Source organism: Haematobia irritans, chromosome 1 (genome assembly GCF_050003625.1).
Source record: "Haematobia irritans isolate KBUSLIRL chromosome 1, ASM5000362v1, whole genome shotgun sequence".
NCBI lineage: Eukaryota > Metazoa > Arthropoda > Insecta > Diptera > Muscidae > Haematobia > Haematobia irritans.
In genome coordinates, this window is record NC_134397.1 from 216095168 (window position 1) to 216119100 (window position 23933).

Consider the following 23933-nt stretch of genomic DNA (forward strand, 5'->3'; position numbering starts at 1 on the left):
CGGTTAAGATTTAGATATAGCTCCAATATATAGCTTTCGCCCGATTTACACTCAGTTGCCCACAGAGGCCAATTTTTTGCTCCGATTTAGTTGAAATTTTGCATAGGGAGTAGAATTAGCGTTGTAACTATGCGTGCCAAATTTGCTTGAAATCGGTTCAGATTTGGATATATCTCCCATATAAAGCTTTCGCCCGATTTACACTCATATGACCACAGAGGCCAATTTTTAACTCCGATTTAGTTGAAATTTTGCACAGGGAGTAGAATTAGAATTGTAGCTATGCGTGCCAAATTTGGTTGAAATCGGTTCAGATTTAGATATAGCTCCCATATATATGTTTTTCTGATTTCGACAAAAATGGTCAAAATACCAACATTTTCCTTGTAAAATCGCCACTGCTTAGTCGAAAAGTTGTAAAAATGACTCTAATTTTCCTAAACTTCTAATACATATATATCGAGCGATAAATCATAAATAAACTTTTTCGAAGTTTCCTTAAAATTGCTTCAGATTTAAATGTTTCCCATATTTTTTTACTAACATTGTGTTCCACCCTAGTGCATTAGCCGACTAAAATTTTGAGTCTATAGATTTTGTAGAAGTCTATAAAATTCTGTCCAGATCGAGTGATATTTAAATGTATGTGTTTGGGGCAAACTTTTATATATAGCCCCCAACACATTTGACGGATGTGATATGGTATCGAAAATTTAGATCTACAAAGTGGTGCAGGGTATAATATAGTCGGCCCCGCCCGACTTTAGACCTTCCTTACTTGTTTTTTTTTTTATTTTTGATTTATTATGTCTTCATATAGAGAATGTAAGTAATTAAATGGAGACTGACTTGATTTTGTTTTTTTATTTTTATTTATTTATTTTTTTGTTTTTTTTTTTTTTTTTGATCTGGTGGGTCAGACTAAATTTTAGGCTACATCCTCTACATCATAATATTAAGGACAAATTCCTGTAAAACTGAGAAAATTTAATTAAAAAAAACAAAATCGTTACTTTAAATTTTTTTTATTTAAACTTAGGTCACGAGTTTTCACAATGTGCATAGAACAAAAAAGAAAATACAATTTTATGAGCAAAGTCAACTCATACGAAATTTAACTAAATTATATTCAATATTTTTAGGTTTTCTTAATCCGTTGTTAATTTAACAAAAAATTGCAGACATTTTTTGTTCTCTATCCAACTATTTACGAAATTCATCCAAAGCAAAAATGAATTACCCAGCAAACAAAAATGGAACTTCTTCCAAAGGCACAACTTTAAAAGCACTTCCAAAAAAGGTACTCCCAAAGATGTTCTTTATTTTAACTACACAGGAAGTTCTTTTAATTAAATTATTTATAACTGTTTTTTTTTATTTTTAAAGGGTAAATTTAATTTTTTTGTTTCAAAAAAGGTTAACAACAGAGTAAAAATGGTAAAAATGGAACAAATTATTAAAATGTTGCCGAAAAAAATCTAAATCCATTCAAGAAATGTTGCATATTTTTTAAAATTTTTTAATTCAAACGTTTCAGGAGACGGTTCACCGGTCGCTGTCCTCTCAGCCGACTGTCGATTGGACTCAGGAGTGTAGTGATGGAGCCATGGTTCATCCATTGTCACATATCGACGAAAAAACTCGGGTGTATTACTAGTTAACAGCTGCAAACACCGCTCAGAATCATCAACACGTTGTTGTTTTTGGTCGAATGTGAGCTCGTGCGGTACCCATTTCGCACAGAGCTTCCGCATATCCAAATATTGATTAATGATATGACCAACACGTTCCTTTGATATCTTTAAGGCCTCTGCTATCTCGATCAACTTCATTTTACGGTCATTCAAAATCATTTTGTGGATTTTTTTGATGTTTTCGTCGGTAACCACCTCTTTCGGGCGTCCACTGCATTCACCGTCCTCCGTGCTCATTTCACCACGCTTGAATTTTGCATACCAACCAATTATTGTTGATTTCCCTGGGGCAGAGTCCGGAAACTCATTGTCAAGCCAAGTTTTGGCTTTCACCGTATTTTTTCCCTTCAGAAAACAGTATTCTATCAAAACACGAAATTCCTTTTTTTCACAATAACAAAAGTTGCTTCACAAAAGACGCTCTATCTCACAAACTAATTGATCTACAGGCGTCAGGCGTTTGACACGAATCATTTGAAGGTTGGTACTATATAAAAATAATATGCATTAAATACTACACGCTCACAAAAAATCGCTTCTGTAACATATACTCCCAAACATATTTTGCTTCAAGCATATACATTTTTGGGTATTGCCCAAACATTTATATGTTTGATCTCTTCCAATATATAATATGTTTGAAAGCATATTGGTCTAAACAATATATGTTTGGGTAGTCTAAGTTCCAAACATTTTGTATTTTTGCATCCAAATTCAATAATGTTGTCTTCCAAAAAACAATATGTTATTATGTGAACATATAATATGTTTGGAAGCATTTTGCACCCAAAAATATTATATGCTTAAAAAAAATTCTCCCAAACAATATTGTGCTCAAAATTTTATTTATTTATTTAAACATTTACAATCATAATGAATTATGAAAATAAACAGGTAATATAGGTGCTAACAACATAGGTTTTCGACCTGAATGCTCAAAATGTTGTTTCTGCCCAATTGTATATTCCCCCACATCTTTCTCACTTCCACGAGATTTTTTAGTTCTTAGCACCTTTTTCTGTAATACAAACATTGTAGAAGAAATTATTCAATTGTATGATTTTTTTATTTTAATTTTACCTTTTGCCGGACGGGGATTCGAACAGCGGACCACACAGTTTGTAAGGATCAAAGAAGTAGCTGATCAATTGCCCAAGGAAAAATAAAATGTTAATTTTGTAATAACAAGCAACAACCACCAACTTAATTCAATATCGCTCCCTGTTAAATAGCGCTCCAAGCTACTAAACACATATATGTTTATAGGCTATTTCTAAATTAATATATGTTTGCATCCAAGCATATTATATTTACAAACATTTTATGTCCCAAACATAATATGTTCTAACATATTAACATATATGTCCCAAACATGTTATGCTAGTTTATGAACATTATATGCTTGCACTCAAAAATATTGTGTTTAAAAATTTGTGTTCCAAACATATAATGTTTATAGCCAAACATATGAAAAACAGTCTTTTTCATCCGTGTAAATTTATAAAAAAAAATTATTTTGAAGTGTCTGCTATAAATAGGACTTTTAAACTGACATTTATTTGTACGTTAATAGTATTGTTACTATATCGCAAAAAGGGAAGGAAAATTCAATCAATGAGACCTATGTATTTGGCTGGAAAACCACAAGCGACTATCGTTAGGATCCTCCAGCATTTAATTTTTATTTCTCGTGCCATTACTCTTTACCATGACACTGTCAGTGTCCAAAAAGTCGACGGAAAAAGGTTGGATTTAATCGAATCGAACAGATCTAATCAAAATCAACCCTACCCGAGCTAAATGTATCGCTAAGATGAGCATGGACTAAAGCTATTGAGTTCCAAAAAGCTCAAAACCCCATCGACGCAAATAATAAAAGTTAAGCCGGGGGAAGTACGATTGGCACTACAAAATACCAAATTGTCGATCATCTCAAAAGGGTACTTCGCCGGGAAGGGCCGAAATACTAATGGGTTGACATTCAAAATTGAGCAAAAAAGCGTCGCACAAAAAGAAGGAAAAATGTTTTTTTTTTTGGATCCGGAAGTGGTGAAAAATTGGAGTAGAAGGGATGAATTTAACATGGGGTTGTCACAGGACGGTTGTCCACCATTTCTGCAGCCGTTGCATCACTTCTTAATGTGTGATCCGAATTCATTGACTTGAATGTGAATTAAAAAATATTTGAAACTTTGACAAATACATAATTTTTATAATTTTTTATGATTTCTAATGAATTTTAACGCTTTTTAAATGAGGTTCCTCGTTTAATTTCTACCGCAAAATGGCCACCAAAATAACTGGATCTCAATCACTTGGACTTTTGTATCATCTGCATTTTGGAGAGTAGGGCTGATTGTAAAAAAAAAACATCAAAAAGTCAAACATCTCGAGGCGTCGTTTGGCCGAGAAAGAGCCAAGATGCTGTCAGGGCACAATATGTGTCATACTTATCCATTTTAAACAAATATAAACATATCCTAAAATATGATGTTATTTCCAACATTTTTGGCTGTTAGACAATAAAACTCAAACCGGAAAAATATAGTGCTATACCCTTGTATTACGTATCAGACACCCTGTGAATGTAGGCATAAAAACAAATGATTTTTTTAAATAATTTTAATATAAATCAAAAGAGACAAAAAATGCTCGTACAATTCCTAAAACTTGTATGAATGACTTTGGCTCCATTGATATTTTATTAAATTTTTGTTCATTTTTCTTTCGTTAGACGGTTCAAATTTCAATAGTAAATAAGGTCACTACATTTTCCTTATTTTAGCAGTAGATTGTGGAAATTATAAACAAAATACAAAAGTCGAAAATCGAAAATCGACTTTTCGACTAATCGAGTTTTTGTCAAAAAAAAATTGGAAGTGACTCTTTGTAATCGTAACATTCGACAAATTTTTGATCCTTCTGTATACGATATCATTTATTTTGAAAGGGATACCTAGGAATGGACATACGTTCAAAAAAGAGAAGTCTCCTAACACAATATTGACTTATTTTTGTGAAATCACTATTTGTAATAGAGTTTAGTTTAAAATTTCGAAAATTAAACTACATTTCCTTCATATAAACAAGATTTTTAAAGTCGGTTTTCCAAAGAAGACTTTTGCAAATTTCAAAATATTCACAAGTGACGTTTTGGTATAGATTATAATCATGGTTGCCACTCGAGCCAAAAATAATCTACCAAAATTTTTAGGAAATTCTACAAAAAAACTACCAAACAAAAAAATCTTTTATAGAAAGTTTTGTTAAAATTTTACTTATATAGAAAATTTTGTCAAAATTTTATTACTAAAGAAAATTTTGTCAAAATTTTATTTCAATAGGAAATTTTGTCAAATTTTTAGTTCAATAGGAAATTTTATCAAAATTTAATTTCTATTGAAAATTTTGTCAAAAATTTAATTCTATAGAAAATTTTGCCAAATTTTATTTCTATAGAAAAATTTATCAAAATTTTATTTCTATAGAGAATTTTATCAAAATTTTACTTCTATAGAAAATTTTGTCAAAACTTTATTTCTATAGAAAATTTTGTCAAAATTTTATTTCTATAGAGAATTTTGTCAAAATTTTATTTCTATAGAAAATTTTGTCAAAATTTTATTTCTATAGAAAATTTTGTCAAAATTTTATTTCTATAGAAAATTTTGTCAAAATTTTATTTCTATAGACAAATTTTTCAAAATTTTTATTCTGTCAAAATTTTATTTCTTTATTTTTTATTTTATTTATTGTCAAAAATTTATTTCTATAGACAATTTCCGCAAAATTTTATTTCTATACAAAATTTTATTTCTATAAAAAATTTTGTCAACATTTTATTTCTATAGAAAATTTTTGTTAAAATTTTATTTCTATAGAGAATTTTGTCAAAATTTTATTTCTATAGTAAATTTTGTCAAAATTTTATTTCTATAGAAAATTTTGTCGAAATTTTTTTTCTATTGAAAATTTGTCAAAATTTTATTTCTATGGAAAATTTTGTCAAAATTTTATTTCTATGGAAAATTTTGTCAAAATTTTATTTCTATAGAAAATTTTCTCAAAATTTTATTTCTATAGAAAATTTTCTCAAAATTTTATTTCTATAGAAAATTTTCTCAATATTTCATTTGTATAGAAAATTTTGTCAGAATTTTATTTCTATAGAAATTTCGGTAAAAATGTTTGTTCTATATCTACAAATTTGTTAGCATTTTATTTCTATAGAAAGTCTTGTTAAAATTGTATTCCTATAGAAAATTTTGCCAAAATCTTAATTCTATAGAAAATTGTGTCAACATTTTATTTCTAGAGCAAATTTTGCCAAAGTTTTATGTCTATAGAAAGTTTTGTCAAAATTTTATTCCTATAGAAAATTTTGTCAAAATTTTATTTCTATAGAAAATTTGTCAAAATTTTATTTATATAACAAATTTTTTAAAAATTGTATTTCTATAGAAAATTTTGTCAAAATTTTATTTTTTATTTCTATTTTGCCAAAATTTTAATTTTGTAAACATTTTATTTCTATAAAAAATTTTGTCAAAATGTTATTTCTATGGAAATTTTGTCAAAATTTTTCATCTATAGAATATATTGTAGAAAATTTTGTCAAAATTTTATTTCTATAGAAAATTTTGTCAAAATTTAATTTTTATAGAAAATTTTGTCAACATTTTATTTCTGTAGAAAATTTTGTCAACATTTTATTTTTATAGAAAATGATGTCAACATTCTATTTCTATAGAAAATTTTGTCAATATTTTATTTCTATAGAAAATTTTGTTAAAATTTTGTCGAAATTTTATTCCTATAAAAAATTTTGTGAAAATTTTATTTCTATAGAAAATGTTGTCAAAATTGTATTTCTTTAGAAAATTTTGTCAAAATTGTATATTTTACCAACTCTACCAAAACCATCAAGAATTCTACCAATCTACCAAACAGCAAAAAAATACCATTTTTGGTAGAATTCTACCAACTGTGGCAACACATTTGCAATCCCTTTCTCTTAACTTTCACACGAGCAAACTTTCCCAAATTTGTTTCATATGTAGTCGTATGCTATTCCCCGTACTCGCATTGCCTTTCTATGACCCCTGTTATATGAGGTTATACTAGGACTACCTTTTATATATTTTCTATACACGTGGGCATATTATTGAAACCATTGTCGAAGAACTTTTAATAAAACGAAGTCATTCTGTGACAAGCATTACGGTAGAGATGTTAGTTTGCAGATTACAACAGTATGGTGGCCCAATCTTGAGATATAAAAAGCAAACCTCGTAGTATAATCAATTTGCTCCTCTTTTCTCACTGTTTTCTAAACCTTAACTATTTTAATTATTTGTTTTCAAATGTTTTGCTTCTAAAAACACTGTTTATATTTTATATACACCTATATCCATATATTGAATATTATCAATGAACTAAAATTTCATCAATCAGATCATAAAAAGTTCCCAGCCCATCGAAAATGTTTATGGTAAAATTGATAAACTTGTTTGTCCCCTTTCGATTGTCTCCCTTTGTTCAAAGCTTATGTCCAAATTAACTCAACATAGTTTTGTCAATCACGTTAAACCCACTTCTCCCATCTGTCTATGTTCAATGGAACTACCAATAAACTAATAGACTCCAATTCCCAACAGACTAAGTTTAATTGTACAGACAATGTCAATAGATTGAGGGACACTGATATTGCCATCATCAACACATAACAGAAAGAGGGTGAAAAATGTCTCGACTGCCTATGCCTATGAAAATAATCGCCTATCATAAACAATCGTACGACCTGGGGAGGACAACAACAAATGTTAGTTTCACTTAGCATAGCTATCTCAATATCCACTTAAAGCTAAAAACACTCCACACAAGCACATACATATGTAACAAGAGTTTTATCCATGTTTGCGAGAGAGAGAGAGGGGAACTATATAGGAATGAGAGACTTTCTCCTACATTCCAAGAGTATCAAGTTTTGTGGAGTTGAAATGAATACAAGGTTTTTTTCCCTCTCCCCAAACGCATACCTTCTCTTGTGACCAACCAAAATAAATTAATTGCTTTGTGTGTGTGTGGGGGGGTATGTGGCGTGTGTGTTTGTTACATACAGTGTGGTGAATTGATGAGTTGTTGTCGTCATTCTTCTTCAACTATTACCATTTTTCGTACAATCCGATAACCAATCTGAAAAACAGTAGGTATTGTATTGAGCTCTTCCATGTGTGAGTACAACAGTGTAAAGGTGTCATTTGTATGAAATTAATTAAGGAGCAATTCACCCATGTTACATTCACCACCACCACCTTACCTAGAATACAATGAATGGTCTATAAATGGTTGCGTTGTCCTCGACGTTGTTATTGGTGTTGTGACTGAATCCACTTTACCTTAATGTTGGCATTTTTGCACATTCGTTACGTTGGGGTTTTTTGTATTTCATTCTCTGCTACTTGGCTTGGCCATCTTTTAATCGTTGGCATTGTTTTTACTTTTTGTTTTTTTTTTTTTATCGGCCATAATCCATGTGTTGTGTCGACAGTTCACATTGTGAACAGACAATGGGTTACTCTTTTGTCTCCCAGCCATTTGTTCGTTTTCCTGACCATTTGTGTCTCTTTATTGATCCTTTCGTTCATCCATTTGGGACAACAACTTTCCGATATTATATGCCTTTACAAATCAATGGCTACCTTCTTTTCACGCTTGCTTGTTCTTTTAATTATAGAGCCAATAAATAAATATGGGAAATATTATTGTTTTTTTTTTTTATTGTTGCCTTTGTTTGAAAAGATTGCCTGTATTGGTCGGTCGTTCTGCTCCTCTTTTTATTTTGCTGTTATTGTCTTTTGTGTTAGTTTTCTTTTATAGGGAAAATTAATTTTCCTTTTATAGCACATTTAGTAAAGTAAATGGAGTTTACTGGAACTTAATGCACAGTGGGTATTAATGGTTGCGATAACGCTACCATGACGATGTCAAGTTTATATGGTGAAATGCAAGATTTCCTACACACATAGACAATTTTATAAAATTGAGCAAATTAAATTTTTTTTAATTAACGTAAAGAAATTCTTTCACGGAGAGGATATGGAAAATGATCATTAATACTTTGAACTGTTTCGATATTAAATAAAAAAAAACTACAATAACGAAAATGTTCATTGTAATTATGAAATTGATCGATTTTATTGACAATTTTCGTTAATATAATGAAATGTTTTCTACATGTATAGGAAGTGTAATCGAATTCAAAATGCCGTATGTTTGTGAAAATGTCGACATCGGCCTTTTTGACCACGTGACTTTACGACACTTTGAAAAGTAAGGATTGGCATTAAAATACTTACATTACATTCCAATTTGAATACAAATATTTTGATTCTATAGTTAAATTTTTTTTTTGGCAACATTAAACTTCCTATAGACCATTTTGGCTAACACCAACAACAACAACATTTTTTTTTTTACATTTTACAAAATATTCCATTCCCAAAATTTTCTATATATAGATAAAATGTTGACAGCATTTTCGATAGAAATAAAATGTTGACACAATTTTCTATAGAAATAAAATTTTGACAAAATTTTCTATAGAAATAAAATTTGGACAAAATATTCTATAGAAATAAATTTTTGACAAAATTTTCTATACAAATAAAATTTGGACAAAATATTCTATAGGATAAAATTTTTACAAAATTTTCTATAGAAATAAAATTTTGACAACATTTTCTATAGAAATAAAATTGACAAAATTTTCTATAGAAATACAATAAAGACAAAATATTCTACAACAATACAATTTTGATAAAATGTTGTATAGAAATAAAATTTTCACAACATTTTCTATAGAAATAAAATTTTGGCAAAATTTTTTTATAGAAATAAAACGAAAACAAAATTTTCTATACAAATAAACTTTTGACAAATTTTCTACAGAAATAAATTTTTCTATAGAAATAAAATTTTGACAAAATTTTCTATAGAAAAAAAATTTTGACAACATTTTCTATAGAAATAAAATGTTGACACAATTTTCTATAGAAATAAGATTTTGATAAAAATTTTCTACAGAACTACATTTTTAACAAGACTTTCTACAGAAAAAAATTTTGACAAAATTTTGTCAAAATTTGATCTAGAAATGAAATTGTCTAATATTCAAATATTAGACAAAACAAATTTTATTGATGTTCATATTTGTTTCCTTTTAAATATGTATTATATATAATTTTTCTTATTTCATATATTTGAATTTAAATTTTGAATTAATTAACGTCAAGATTTTGAATTGATTACATAGTTTAAGATACACTGAAACTAATTGAAATTCATTATGGATTAATATCTAGCTAGTTATAGATAAATGTCAAATAAAGTTTCTTGGTAAGAAGCTGTATATGCGAACTTACTTACTTCGCACACTTCAACTGGTGAGCAACTTCTAACCAAATAAACTAATTGTGACACTAACTAACTTCACTTTTGGTTTTTACTTACTTACTGTCTTTTCACGGGTGGATCTCATTTGGACATAATTTCTCGGACTGAGAATTTGTGTCACATCTACAGTGATTGCTACTAGCAGACCAGTCCCGCCAAATCTACATTTACTCATCTTACAGTCCACTAATCTCTTTCCCAAGTGGTGACATATCTTCACTCCCCGCACATTCAGCCACTGAGAAAGCTCAAAATTAAACATGGTCCATTCGCCGAGAGCAACAACAAGTGAGCGATCTTCCCACAAACACCGAAGAAGGTAAAAAAAAAAAAACACATTCAAGGGAGTATTGATGAAACTAGTCTCCATTCGGTATCGGTAAGGCGAACAGCGTAAATTAAGACCGGGTGTTTCTAAAGTAATTTGTCAAGAAAAATTAAGGAATAGTGCAAAAGTATTTTCGCATTATTAAAGATAAAGTGATTCTCATAAGAAATATTCAGAAAATTTTCTTAGTGCAGTTGGTAAAACTGTTTACCCCATAAATCGCTATAGGAAAGGCGAACAGTTTAACAAGGAAAAATTCTGTTGAGACAGGCTGAAAAATTATTAAAATATATTAATTTGGTGAAAAAGTTATTACATAAAAGAAATAAAGGTTATTACGTAACAGATTAATTTCGACAATTTGCCGAAACAAATTACGTAATTGTGATGTGTTTTTGACGTTCCATCGACATATAAGCATTGGGTTTACCGTTATAAAATTTCTAAGTCTTGGATATATTAAAAAACGAAAAGGAGATAAAAGAGATATCGGAAAACCAAGCGTGGCTTACATTCAAAGTGAATCAGAAAATTTCATGTGATGTTCAATGCACAAATGTATGACCAACATCCAAGAATGTTGAGAAAATAATTTATACAGATTACAGAAATGACAAAAATAGTTGTCTAAAGAGAACACATCGAAGTTCCACCTAATTTACAAAATTCCATAAAAAAATCGTTTACTTGTCCGTTCGTTAACAAATTAAAGAAAATAGCAACAAAATTATAATAGAGCCATACAAATTATAAGGTAATTTTTCATTTATATTACTTCAATTCGATATGACCAATAATAACATGCATGCAAATAATACTGCATGATCGCACTCTCTTTTAATTTTGTAACACAAACACATAATAACCATTTTTGTACGTACAACAAATACTATACGGCTGAGTTAAGAGAATTAATCAGCTCTCTTTATGAAATTATATGTGTATGTGTCGACGCAACCATCTCACATCTTTCGAGACATCTCACGTATTTCTCACTTAAAAGAGGGGCATTTCGATAATTGTATTTCGATACTTGTATTATCGAGAATGATAGAAGCAAAACACAAACGCAAATAAATAAATGAATTTTTGGTGGAAAGCAATTATCAAAAAGAAAGGGATGTAAAAACTAAATTTTATTCTCATTCCTAATAGCTGAAAGGTTTTCTTAAATTTTGAAATTTGAGAACCTCATTAATGAGTGCATTACAATTGCAAATTGTGTTTCCAGAAATATAAATCACATGAATCACATACATTAGATGGATTCATGCCAATCTACATAGGAATAAAAAGAATTCCTCAGCATCTAAGGAGAAGTATTGTGGGTTGACATATTAAGCTACATATGCTAATCTAATGTGTTGATTTCCCGTCAATTTGCACAGTTACGAAAAGAGGAGAAAATATCACATACCGTAGTTAACAACATAAATATTTCGATTTACAACCAAATTTTCATATGTGTAAAATTTATTGAAATTCGTTAAAATATTAAATTTTTACTTTGTTTACTTGGGAGAAAGGCATTATTTGATTAGTGCTCACTGATATTTATAAACATTACGTTATATAGACATTTGTCTCGTATTCTACATTTTGAATGATTAAATGGAATTGAAAAGAAAAAATATACCACAATATAATTTATGGGAATTGCGGGGATCTATGCACAAAAGTGAATGACAGTAGGAATTGGTAGTCGTTCCTCTTCCAAAAATATTTGTTGAGAACACAACTTGTTATCTTCATATTCACACTTATTATCTTCATACGGCCTTACATACTCTCATAGAAAAAACTGTGGTAAAAAGTCTAAAAGGTTTGCTGTTTCAGAACTTTTTCAACAGCGATTTTGCTGTTAAAAGTTTTTAGATTGGCGAAAACGACTAATATTTCAAATTAAGTTTATTATGGATTTTTATCTTTCAAATTGGATTAAAAATAAATCGGTTGAGGGAAAAATCACATACTAATTTATTGTACTTTATCCAGACCTTATGACAAGTATTCAAAATTCTTTCATTGTTGTTTGGAACTTTGTCTTTATTTTCGATTTCAAACGTGACAAATCAAATATCCTTTGATGGTCAACATTTTATATTTATGTAGCTCTATTTACGAAGCTCGTTTCTAAACAAAAGCTATCGTCAATTCAGCGCCCAGATTACGCGTTCATATTTGGCAGAAACTATTACATCTGATTTTCCTCAGTTATTACTAGATTTTTCTTTGAGTGTATTCTACCTGCAAAGAAGTTGCGTTACGTTATTTACACGCTATTCGTGTCTCAAGTTTAACAATTCTCAAAATACATTTAGTACTCAGTTTCCATTTTTTGATTTGATTTTTATATAAAAAGATGAATAACCTAGCGGAGCAATCTGGTTCCACCGTCAGCAAGGGTTCCATTAAGCCGTCACTCATTTACGAAAAACTAGTTTTTGACTGTGACCATTTGAATAATTTCTGCCAACAACTAGAGAACTGCGATGTTACGGACCAAACGGACTTAATGTTAGAGGTGAAAATGGAGGATTTAGAGGCTAGGTGGAAAAAATTACAAATAGATTATGAGGCGGTACTTCTGTCCCCCGAAACATCTTGTTCAAAGGAGGATAAAGAAAACGCGAAGCTCAATTTCAATATTTCGGCCGAGGCATATTACAGTGCACGGTCAACTATTTTGGAAGTTTTACGAATGTCGGGAAGTCATAACTTGCAAAACGTTACGATCAGAAATCCTGCTAATAGTTTGAATGGCTCCCATAATATCATTGATACCCAAGGCCCAGGGGCAGCGAATATTTGTATCAAAGTTCCGCCATGTGATACGGACACATTCTCGGGAAGTTATGAAGATTGGCCTTCTTTCCGAGATATGTTCACGGCCGTGTACGTGAACCATCCAAAACTCACACGTGTCCAAAAACTGTATCATTTACGAAATAAAACAAAAGGAAGTGCGGGAGCGATTGTAAAGAGATATACTTTGTGTGATACCAATTTCGATTTGGCATGGGGAGCTCTAAAATCGCGCTATGAAAATAAACGTGTTCTTGTAGATAATCAACTCAGGTTACTTTTTAATATACCCACGGCTTCCACTGAAAACAGCGATTCTTTACAAAAAATACATTCGGCAGTTAGCGATTGTCTCTCGACCCTCAAGTCGCTCGAGGTTGACATACAGTCTTGGGACCCCATATTGATATACTTGATATCCACTAAGCTCCCAGACGAGACTATTTCCCTATGGGAACAATCACTAAGATCGCATAGGGATTTGCCAACATGGCAAGAAATGGATACGTTCTTGATGAACAGATTTGAGGTGGTAGAAAGGATTTCTTCTATTAGGTCCACGAAGGAACGCCATAGCCTCCCTTCGGTAATTTCATCCAGGCCTCATAGTAAGATTCAGACATATACTTCACAGGAGAAGTTGACGCAGAAATGTTACATGTGTAAAAATAACCATAGCATACGGATATGCCCAGATTTTCAGAAAATTTCCCCACAAGAGCGAATTAACTTTGTGTTTCGGAATAAACTTTGTAACAATTGTCTATCCGAATCTCATGTGAAGGCTAAATGTAAGAGCAAAAATACGTGCATGTTCTGCAAAAAACGGCATCATTCCTTACTGCATTTAAGCCAATTATCGACTTCTAAGACATTGGCGCAAACAGTCGATAACACAGTCCCTGTAGAGAATGCACAACCATGCACAAGCAGCTCATTGGTGGTGTCAACCCATGAGCCTTCATTTAGCACAATAGAAGGTCAATCTCAAGTTCAAGCTAACGTCTCGTCTTGTGATGGTACTATACTTCTGCGAACTGCTTTGGTACAAATTGAAGTGCGGGGGGAGTTCTTCACAATCAGAGCTCTTATTGATCCCGGGTCACAAAGGACATTCCTTTCCGAAAGAGCTAGAAACCGCTTGAAAATCCCATACAAAAGATCGTTTTACCAAATTGTTGGTATAGGGGCACAAACACAAACTACAGACAAAGAATGTGAGATTATGTTGTACTCGACGAAACATAACACACGATGTTCCATAAATGCCATTGTACTGCCTAAATTAACTAAAAGACTACCGTCAGTCACATTTGAAGTTCCCAACTCATCCAAACTTCGCGGCCTTGATTTGGCCGATCCAGGATTTAATGTATCATCGAATATTGATTTGATATTAGGTAGTGATTCGGAGAGTCACATAAATCTAGAAGGGTTTGTAAAGAATGTATGTGGAGAAACTTCGGCATACAATACCATATTCGGCTGGGTTCTCAGTGGACCCATTAGAGCGAATTCGATACAATCGTTAACAACCAATGTTATGGCTTCCGATGAGAGTATGCTTTGTGATATTTTGAAAAAGTTTTGGGAAATGGAAGAAATTCCGAAAATTGACGCCTCGTCAATTGATGACCAATATTGTGAAGATTATTATGCTAAAACTACCACTCGACAACCCGATGGTCGCTATGTCGTAAGGCTTCCATTTAATAAAAAATATAACACATCTATGTGGTTGGGCGCATCCAGAGCCCTGGCTCTTGGACAATATAAGAGAATGCAAAGCACCCTCTCCAAAGATCCGGAATTAGAGACGGCGTATAATTCGGTTTTAGGGGAATATATTTCATTAAATCATATGGAGGAAACGCGTTCTCAGGAAGTTGGCATTGAAGGTAAATATGGTTCATTTTACCTCCCGCATCACGCTGTGGTACGCCCTGATCATAAGTCTACGAAAGTCAGGGTAGTATTCAACGCGTCCCGTAAAACAAAATCTGGGTTTTCACTAAATGACGTCCTCTATTCTGGCCCCACATTACAAACTGACTTAGTCTCCGTCATCCTCAATTGGAGGAAGTACAAATATGTATATTGTGGAGATATCCAAAAAATGTACCGTCAAATTATGGTACATCCCGAAGATCGAGCTTTTCAACGAATTTTATTTCAAAGCTCCCCAAATAGCCCAGTAAAGGATTACCAGCTAAAAACGGTAACGTTTGGCGTAAGTTGCGCCCCATTTTTAGCAATTCGCACTTTATTGCAACTTGCGACAGACTCAGCTAATCAATATCCCACGGTCGCTTCCACTTTACGCAAGGAGACATATGTGGACGACATCCTTTCAGGAGGGTTTTCAATTGAAGAAACTATAGAGGCCCAAACAAAACTGATCTCTGTCCTTAAATCCGCTGGATTTCCGCTAAAAAAGTTAACAGCCAATGATTCGCGTTTATTGGCTCATCTGCCACAGGAAGATTTGTATGACTTGAATTTCTTGCGACTAAATGAAAGTAGCTCTACAAAAACATTAGGGATAAACTGGAATGCTCTAAAAGACGCATTTTCTTACTCCTGTAGTAACATTGAAATACGGGCAGATTATACTAAGCGCCAAGTTCTTGCAGCTGTGGCACAGTTGTTTGATCCAGCTGGGTGGTTAACTCCAGTAATTATAAAAGCTAAAATACTTATGCAACAGCTTTGGCTAGAAGGGTTAGGATGGGATGACTCCATTAGCTCAGACGCACTTCAAACTTGGAACCAGATCTTAAATGATTTACCTCATATTGAACACATAAGTGTTCCCCGGTGGATCCAATTATTACCGGAAGATAGTATAGAGATACATGGGTTCTGTGACGCTTCGAAAGCGGCCTATTGCGCATGTGTCTATGTTCGTTGCAAAACATCTACTGCCACTGTTTTTTCGAATTTGTTGATAGCCAAAAGCAAGGTTGCTCCAATCAAGCCAATCCCGTTGCCTAAATTGGAATTAAACGGAGCAGTGTTGCTCGCGAAACTCATTAAGTACGTAGTAGGAATTTTTCAAGTTGAATTCGACTCAATAACCTTGTGGACAGATGCCTCAATAGTATTAGGATGGTTATCTAAGCCACCGCGATCATGGGAAACATATGTCGCAAATCGTACGGCTTTGATCCATGACATTGTCCCTAACGTAAAATGGAGACATGTCCCAACGCACGAAAACCCAGCCGATCTCGGTACTAGGGGATGTCGACCCCAAGATCTTATTAGCAACCCCTTGTGGTGGTACGGACCTTCATGGATGACTACTCCTGAGTTCAATTGGCCAAATCGAAACCCACTAACCACGAATCTACCAGCTGAAATAGTTCAGTCTCATCAGGTTACAACAGAATCAGTTGACATTCTGGAAAGATTCTCTTCATATACGAAAGCACTACGTGTTCTTTCCTATGTATTTAGATTTTTCTTTAACAGTCACCCTAGCAACGGAAATTCGCAACGATTCCAGACAATTCGTGTCTCTACTACCGAATTACAAAATGTAAAAAATCGGCTACTATCATTGGCTCAACGTCAATTTTATAGCAATGAATATAACTCATTACATTCGTCTGCTCCCATAGGAAAAAAGAGTCACTTGTCTACATTAAATCCATTTCTCGATTGTGATAATTTAATGAGAGTTAATGGGCGACTTTCCAACTCGTCACTACCCTATAAAGAAAGGTACCCAATTATCCTTCCCGGAAAATCAAGATTTTGTTTTCTGTACTTGTCGCATTTACACACATTTTTGGCTCATGGGGAATGTAACTTAATGTGTAGATTCGTGCAAACCGAATTTTACGTTCCTCGTCTGAAATCCCTCGTCAAAACCATAATTCACAAATGTAAAACCTGTTTAATATATAAACACAAACCGTCGTCTCAAATTATGGCACCATTACCTTCAGATAGATGTACACTGGCCCCGCCCTTTCACACAACGGGAATTGACTTTGCCGGTCCCTTCGACCTCAAAAGCTCAAGTTTACGAAAATCGCCTATAATAAAGGGGTACGTAAGTGTTTTTGTATGCTTCGCAACAAAAGCAATACATTTAGAGGCGTGTTCGGAATTAAGTTCGGCGGCGTTTGAAGCGGCATTTGCCCGCTTTGTTGGTAGGCGAGGCCTACCCCATAGGATAGTTTCGGATAATGGGCGAAATTTTTTAGGAGCTAGCCGTAACCTTACTCGTGAATTCGCCAAGTTTCTAAGATGCACTTCGACCGATATTGCCGAAAAATATGCAACTTATGGGTTCGAATGGAAATTCATACCTCCCCACGCGCCTCATATGGGTGGCCTTTGGGAAGCTGCCGTCAAAAGTTTTAAGATTCATTTTAAGAAAATAACTGGTAGCCACCGATTTACATTCGAACAGTTTTCGACTATTTTAGCACGAATTGAAGGGGTATTAAACTCGCGTCCCATATCAGCCATATCAGAAGATCCTGCTGACTTGACCGCCTTAACTCCGGGACACTTCTTGAAAGGTGCCCCTATTGTAGCACTACCTGAACCCATTTCTCAGAACTTGTCCCTTGTTAATAGATGGACAAAGCTTAAAGCTTTACACCATCAGTTCTCTTTGAGATGGAAAAATGACTATTTGAAATCCATGCAAAAACGCTACAAATGGAAAACCCCTTCTTGTAATTTGAAGATTGACGACTTAGTCGTGATTTTAGATGATTTACTACCTCCTAATGAATGGCGATTAGGAAGAATTATAAATACGTATCCAGGCTCCGACCAAAACGTTCGAATTGCAGATGTACGCACTGCTACCGGTGTTGTGAATCGGCCGATAACCAAACTGTGTTACTTGCCTCTATGCGATAACTTGCCATCCGATCAAGAGTGAACAAAATATTAAAAACATTTGCCGTTTGAGCATTCTTTACAATATAAAGGGTGTTTAGTTATCTTTGTGCTCACTTTATTTTTCATTCCAGGTCACCTAGAACCCAGCAGCGTAAACGGGATACGTACATGTGTAAGCTTTGCAAACGTTTTCATTCTATTAAAGATTGTCCAAAATTTCTAATTATGACGTCAAAAGAACGCAATATTTTTATACTAAAAGAGTCTTATTGTGTCAACTGTCTTGCACGCACTCATCGATTTCGCGATTGTCGATCCCGAAATATGTGTCGTTTATGTGGCAGACCTCATAACAGTCTTCTGCATCCGAATTATGACAGTACTAATCAATTGCGTAATCGAGGATCAAGAAATAATCGAGATAATGATGAAATTGGTACTCATGGACAATCTAGAGCTACAGACCGTAACCGTCGAGAATATGACGAAGTTGTTACTCATAGACCATCTCGAGGGGCAGATCATAACCGTAAACAGTCATCCAGAAACCGCAACTCTAATCGAACGGCAAAAAATTTGCAGAACCATACGACTAATTCAGAAAAATCTAATCAACAAATCGTATCGGAAGCTATACGAGCACTTGCATCTGTCCTGTGTACTAATCAATCATAAATGCTATTTTCTGAGTCGGCAGCATGTCTAATATTCAAATATTAGACAAAACAAATTTTATTGATGTTCATATTTGTTTCCTTTTAAATATGTATTATATATAATTTTTCTTATTTCATATATTTGAATTTAAATTTTGAATTAATTAACGTCAAGATTTTGAATTGATTACATAGTTTAAGATACACTGAAACTAATTGAAATTCATTATGGATTAATATCTAGCTAGTTATAGATAAATGTCAAATAAAGTTTCTTGGTAAGAAGCTGTATATGCGAACTTACTTACTTCGCACACTTCAACTGGTGAGCAACTTCTAACCAAATAAACTAATTGTGACACTAACTAACTTCACTTTTGGTTTTTACTTACTTACTGTCTTTTCACGGGTGGATCTCATTTGGACATAATTTCTCGGACTGAGAATTTGTGTCACATCTACAGTGATTGCTACTAGCAGACCAGTCCCGCCAAATCTACATTTACTCATCTTACAGTCCACTAATCTCTTTCCCAAGTGGTGACATATCTTCACTCCCCGCACATTCAGCCACTGAGAAAGCTCAAAATTAAACAGAAATTTTGACAAAATTTTCTATAGAAATACAATTAACACAAAATTTTCTATACAAATAAAATTTTGACAAATTTTCTACAGAAATAAAATTTTGTATAGAAATAAAATTTTGTATAGAAATAAAATTTTGACAAAATTTGCTATAGAAATAAAATTTTCTATAGAAATACAATTAAGACAAAATTTTCTATAAACATACAATTTTGAAAAATCTTTTTATAGAAATAAAATTTTGGCAAAATTTTCTATACAAATAAAATTTTGACACAATTTTCTATAGAAATATGATTTTGAAAAAATTTTCTATAGAACTACAATTTTACCAAAACTTTCTATAGAAAAAAATTGACAAAATTTCGTCAAAATTTGGTCTAGAAATGAAATTTTGACAAAATTTTCTATAGAAATAAAATGCTAATAAATTTGTAGTTATAGAATAAACATTTTGACAAAAATTTCTATAGAAATAAAATTCTGACAAGATTTTCTGCAGAAATACAATTAAGGCAAAATTTTCTATACAAATAAAATTTTGACAAATTTTCAATAGAAATAAAATTTTGACAAAATTTTCTATAAAAAAAAATTGACAAATTTTCTATAGAAATACAATTTTGACAAAACATTCTATAGAAATAAAATTTTGACACAATTTTCTATAGAAATAAGACTTTTACAAATAAATAAAATAAAATTTTGACAAAATTTTCTATAGAAATAAGACTTTGACAAAATGTTCTAAGAACTACAATTTTAACAAGACTTTCTATAGAAATAAAATTTTGCCAAAAATTTGCTCTACAAATGAAATTTTGACAAAATTTTCTATGGAAATAAAATGCTAACAAATTTTTAGATATAAAATAAACATTTTGACAAAAATTTCTATAGAAAAAAATCTGACAAAATTTTATGAAGAAATACAATTTTGAGAGAATTTTCAGAGAAATATAATTTAAAAAAAATGTTTCTACAGAAATAAAATTTTGACAAAATTTTCCACAAAAATAAAATTTTCTCCAAATTTTCTATACAAATAAAATTTGGACAAAATATTCTATAGAAATAAAATGTTGACAAATTTTTTGTATAGAAATAACATTTTGACAAAATTTTCTATAGAAATAAAATTTTGACAACATTTTCGATACAAATACAATTAAGACAAAATTTTCTATACAAATACAATTACGACAAAATTTTCTATAGAAATAAAATTTTGACCAAATTTTCTATAGAAATAAAATTTTGCCAAAATTTTCTATAGAAATAAAATATTGACAAAACTTTCTATAGAAATAAAATATTGACAAAATTTTCTATAGAAATAAAATGTTGAAAAAATTTTCTATAGAAATAAAATTTTGACAAAATCTTCTATAGAAATAAAATTTTGACAAAATTAAAAGATTTCACCTATGAAGACTATATCAGATTCTGGATTTATAAGAACCATTTTTGTTTGAGTTTTAGAGGAATCATTAACATCTCTTGTAAGTGTGCAAGAAAATTATAAAATAACGTCTTGATTTGAAATCTTAAATCTGTGGAAGTAAAATCTGGAAATTTTACATTGAGTTTCAAGCAATTTTCATGATCAGTGCGCCTTCTACACCCTCAAGAAGTGAAGTCGGTCTATATGGAGGCATTACCAAATGGACCGATAAAAACTTAATCCGATACACGTTTTTGTGAGCCTAAAATACCAGAATATTTACAATTCCAGGCATATCAGATAAAAACTACGGTTTCTAGAAACCCAAGGAGTTAAATCGGGAGATCGTTCTATATGGACCGATACTCACCATTTTCGGCACACCTCTTTGTGACCCGAAAATACCTCTAGATTTCCAATTACAGGTAAATTTAATAAAAACTGCGATTTCTATAAGCCCAAGAAGTAAAATCGGGAGATCGGTCAATATGGGGGCTATACCAAAATATGGACCGATACTCACTATTTTTGGCACACGTATTTGTGGTCCTACAATACCTCTAGATTTCCAATTTCAGGTAAATTGAATAAAAACTGCGTTTTCTATAAGCCCAAGAAGTAAAATCGGGAGATCGGTCTATATGGGGGCTATACGGACCGATACTCACAATTTTTGGCACACGTATTTGTGGTCCTACAATACCTCTAGATTTCCAATTTCAGGTAAATTGAAAAAAAAAATGCGGTTTCTATAAGCCCAAGAAGTAAAATCGGGAGATCCGTCTATATGGGGGCTATACCAAAACGTGGACCGATACTCACCATTTTTGGCACACCTCTTTATGGTCATAAAATACCTCCAGATTTCAAATTTCAGGCAAATTGGATAAAAACTACGATTTCTATAAGCCCAAGACCCCAAATCGGGAGGTCGGTTTATATGGGGACTATATCAAAACCTGGACCGATATAGCCCATCTTCGAACTTGACCTGCCTGCAGACAAAAGACGAGCTTGTGCAAAGTTTCAGCACGATTGCTTCATTATTGAAGACTGTAGCGTGATTACAACAGACAGACAGACGGACAGACGGACATCGTTATATCGTCTTAGAATTTCTACCTGATCAAGAATATATATACTTTATATAGTCGGAAATCGATATTTGGATGTGTTACAAACGGAATGACAAACTTATTATACCCCGTCACCATTTTATGGTGGTGGGTATAAAAATAAAATGTTGACAAAATTTTTTTATAGAAATAAAATTTTCGTTTTGTTTTGTTATTGTTGGTTTTTTTCTTTAAGCATTGTTGTTGTTTTTTTATTTCAGCTTAAAAACCATACATTGACTAAACTGCAAGTGTAGCTTAACCAACAGAGGAAAAGAATGTTTGTCAAATTTATTTGGGCAAAGCCCTATAGACTGCAAGATGGTTGGATGGACGCACGTTTCGGAATTACCACATTCCTCATCAGCATCCTCTACTTGCAGCAAAACTATCAACCAATTATCAGAATAAATTCAGGCAGTTCATTTGCAGTCTATAGGGTTTTGCCCAAATAAATTTGACAAACATTCTTTTCCTCTGTTGGTTAAGCTACACTTGTAGTTTAGTCAATGTATGGTTTTAAGCTGAATTAAAAAAACAACAGAAATAAAATTTTGACAAAATTATCTACTGAAATAATAATAAGTTTGTCAGTGTTGGGTTAAGCAGATAGAGAGCTGTCTTGAAATAACGTCGATCGTAATTAGTAGTTTCTTAACTTCATTAATCCGTGTTGGTACTATACCAAGTGGCCAATTGAGCTTCTTAAAATCGAACCCTATGGCAATCATTCATCCGCATGGTTATCTCCCAATAATGGCTATGTTTGAGAATGTGTAGACCATTTAGAGATAGACCATTTAGAAGAAGACACAGATTTGCCGTTACAAAACTGAAGTGGCTGAGGACTGTGGCAAACTAATGACATAAATTTTTCCTCGATTTGTCTCTCAATTGTATTGCCGTTGGCGTCGAAAAATATCAATTACATTTAAATGTTTGATAAATTTCTGAATTAAAAACCGCAAAAGGAAAACAATGATAAAAAATTAAAAAAGAAAATATGTGTATTCTAAGGCAAATATTTGTTGGGGGTTTTAGAGGTTTATTCCTGGGCAGCGTTGCCTTGGAAGAAAATTGGCACATAAATCAATTTTTTCTGTACACCTTGACATTTCTTCTCTTACTTTCTGAGCACAAGCCTTTACCTAGTTAGTTAGATAGTCTTTCATTCATTGAGAAATTTTATCAAAGAGAATGTTCTGTAGAATGTTATGTTGACACGAGTTTCCCGAAATATTTTCATTTCTTCCATAGAATAGAATAATTGACTAAAGGAATCAACGGCCTATGGCCGCTCTTTTTAACTTGCTAGAGTTATTCTGTGTGGTATCACATTCGTCTACTGAAATTAGGTTCATTCTCATTAAGCACCATAGAGCAACGGTAGACTACTACTACCTAAGATATCTCCATTTACAACTGTTTGTTGTTGTTTTCTGAACTAGCCAAACCTCTCTCTTGGTGCCTCTTTCGAAATATCCATATTAATTCTCACCATTCATACCAAAGTGTCATTGGAGATCTATGACGTTCAGATTGATATGTTTGGTTTTGTGGGGGATTAATGCATTCAAGAAGAAGAAGAGATAATTTAACCCTGGTGTCACATCTACTGCTTCAATAAAAACTGATTACTTTTGTTAATGCTTTCTGCATTGTACTGTAGTAGCTGATGCTTGAGTCGAATTGTGGTATTATATTTCAATTAAATTTACATTTTGACTCATTTTCCAATTTTTTTTCTCTCTCTCTCCCACCAAGTTTTGCTTCTTTTGTTTTGTGTTTTTGTGTTACAGAGTTAATGATTTAATGCCTTTTAATGTTTTAGCGGTTTTGTTGTAAATTTGATGTCTCTGAGTATTGGTTGCGGATGATCCTGCTGTTGATGAAATGACATAAAGTTCTGGTTTTAAAATACTTTAATTAGGTATTCAAAATTAATGGCTTTGTGAATTAAGCACTCGCTGATGAGGATGGGGA

General features: G+C 32.2%; 1 protein-coding gene across 1 annotated transcript; it reads left to right on the forward strand.

Annotated features, from left to right (window-relative positions):
• The first annotated feature begins 12838 nt into the window (after positions 1-12838).
• Positions 12839-18822, forward strand: LOC142234772 (uncharacterized). Its single transcript, XM_075305958.1, has 2 exons — positions 12839-18183; positions 18279-18822. The coding sequence occupies exons 1-2, from the start codon at positions 12839-12841 to the stop codon at positions 18820-18822; spliced, it is 5889 nt and encodes a 1962-aa protein (XP_075162073.1).
• Positions 18823-23933: the final 5111 nt, after the last annotated feature.

Bases quoted from the DNA above. Each gene is read 5' to 3' on its own strand.
- LOC142234772 (XM_075305958.1), top strand. From the start codon at position 12,839: ATGAATAACCTAGCGGAGCAATCTGGTTCCACCGTCAGCAAGGGTTCC. The intron at 18,184-18,278 runs GTGAACAAAATA...TTTTCATTCCAG, and splicing joins AACTTGCCATCCGATCAAGA to GTCACCTAGAACCCAGCAGC.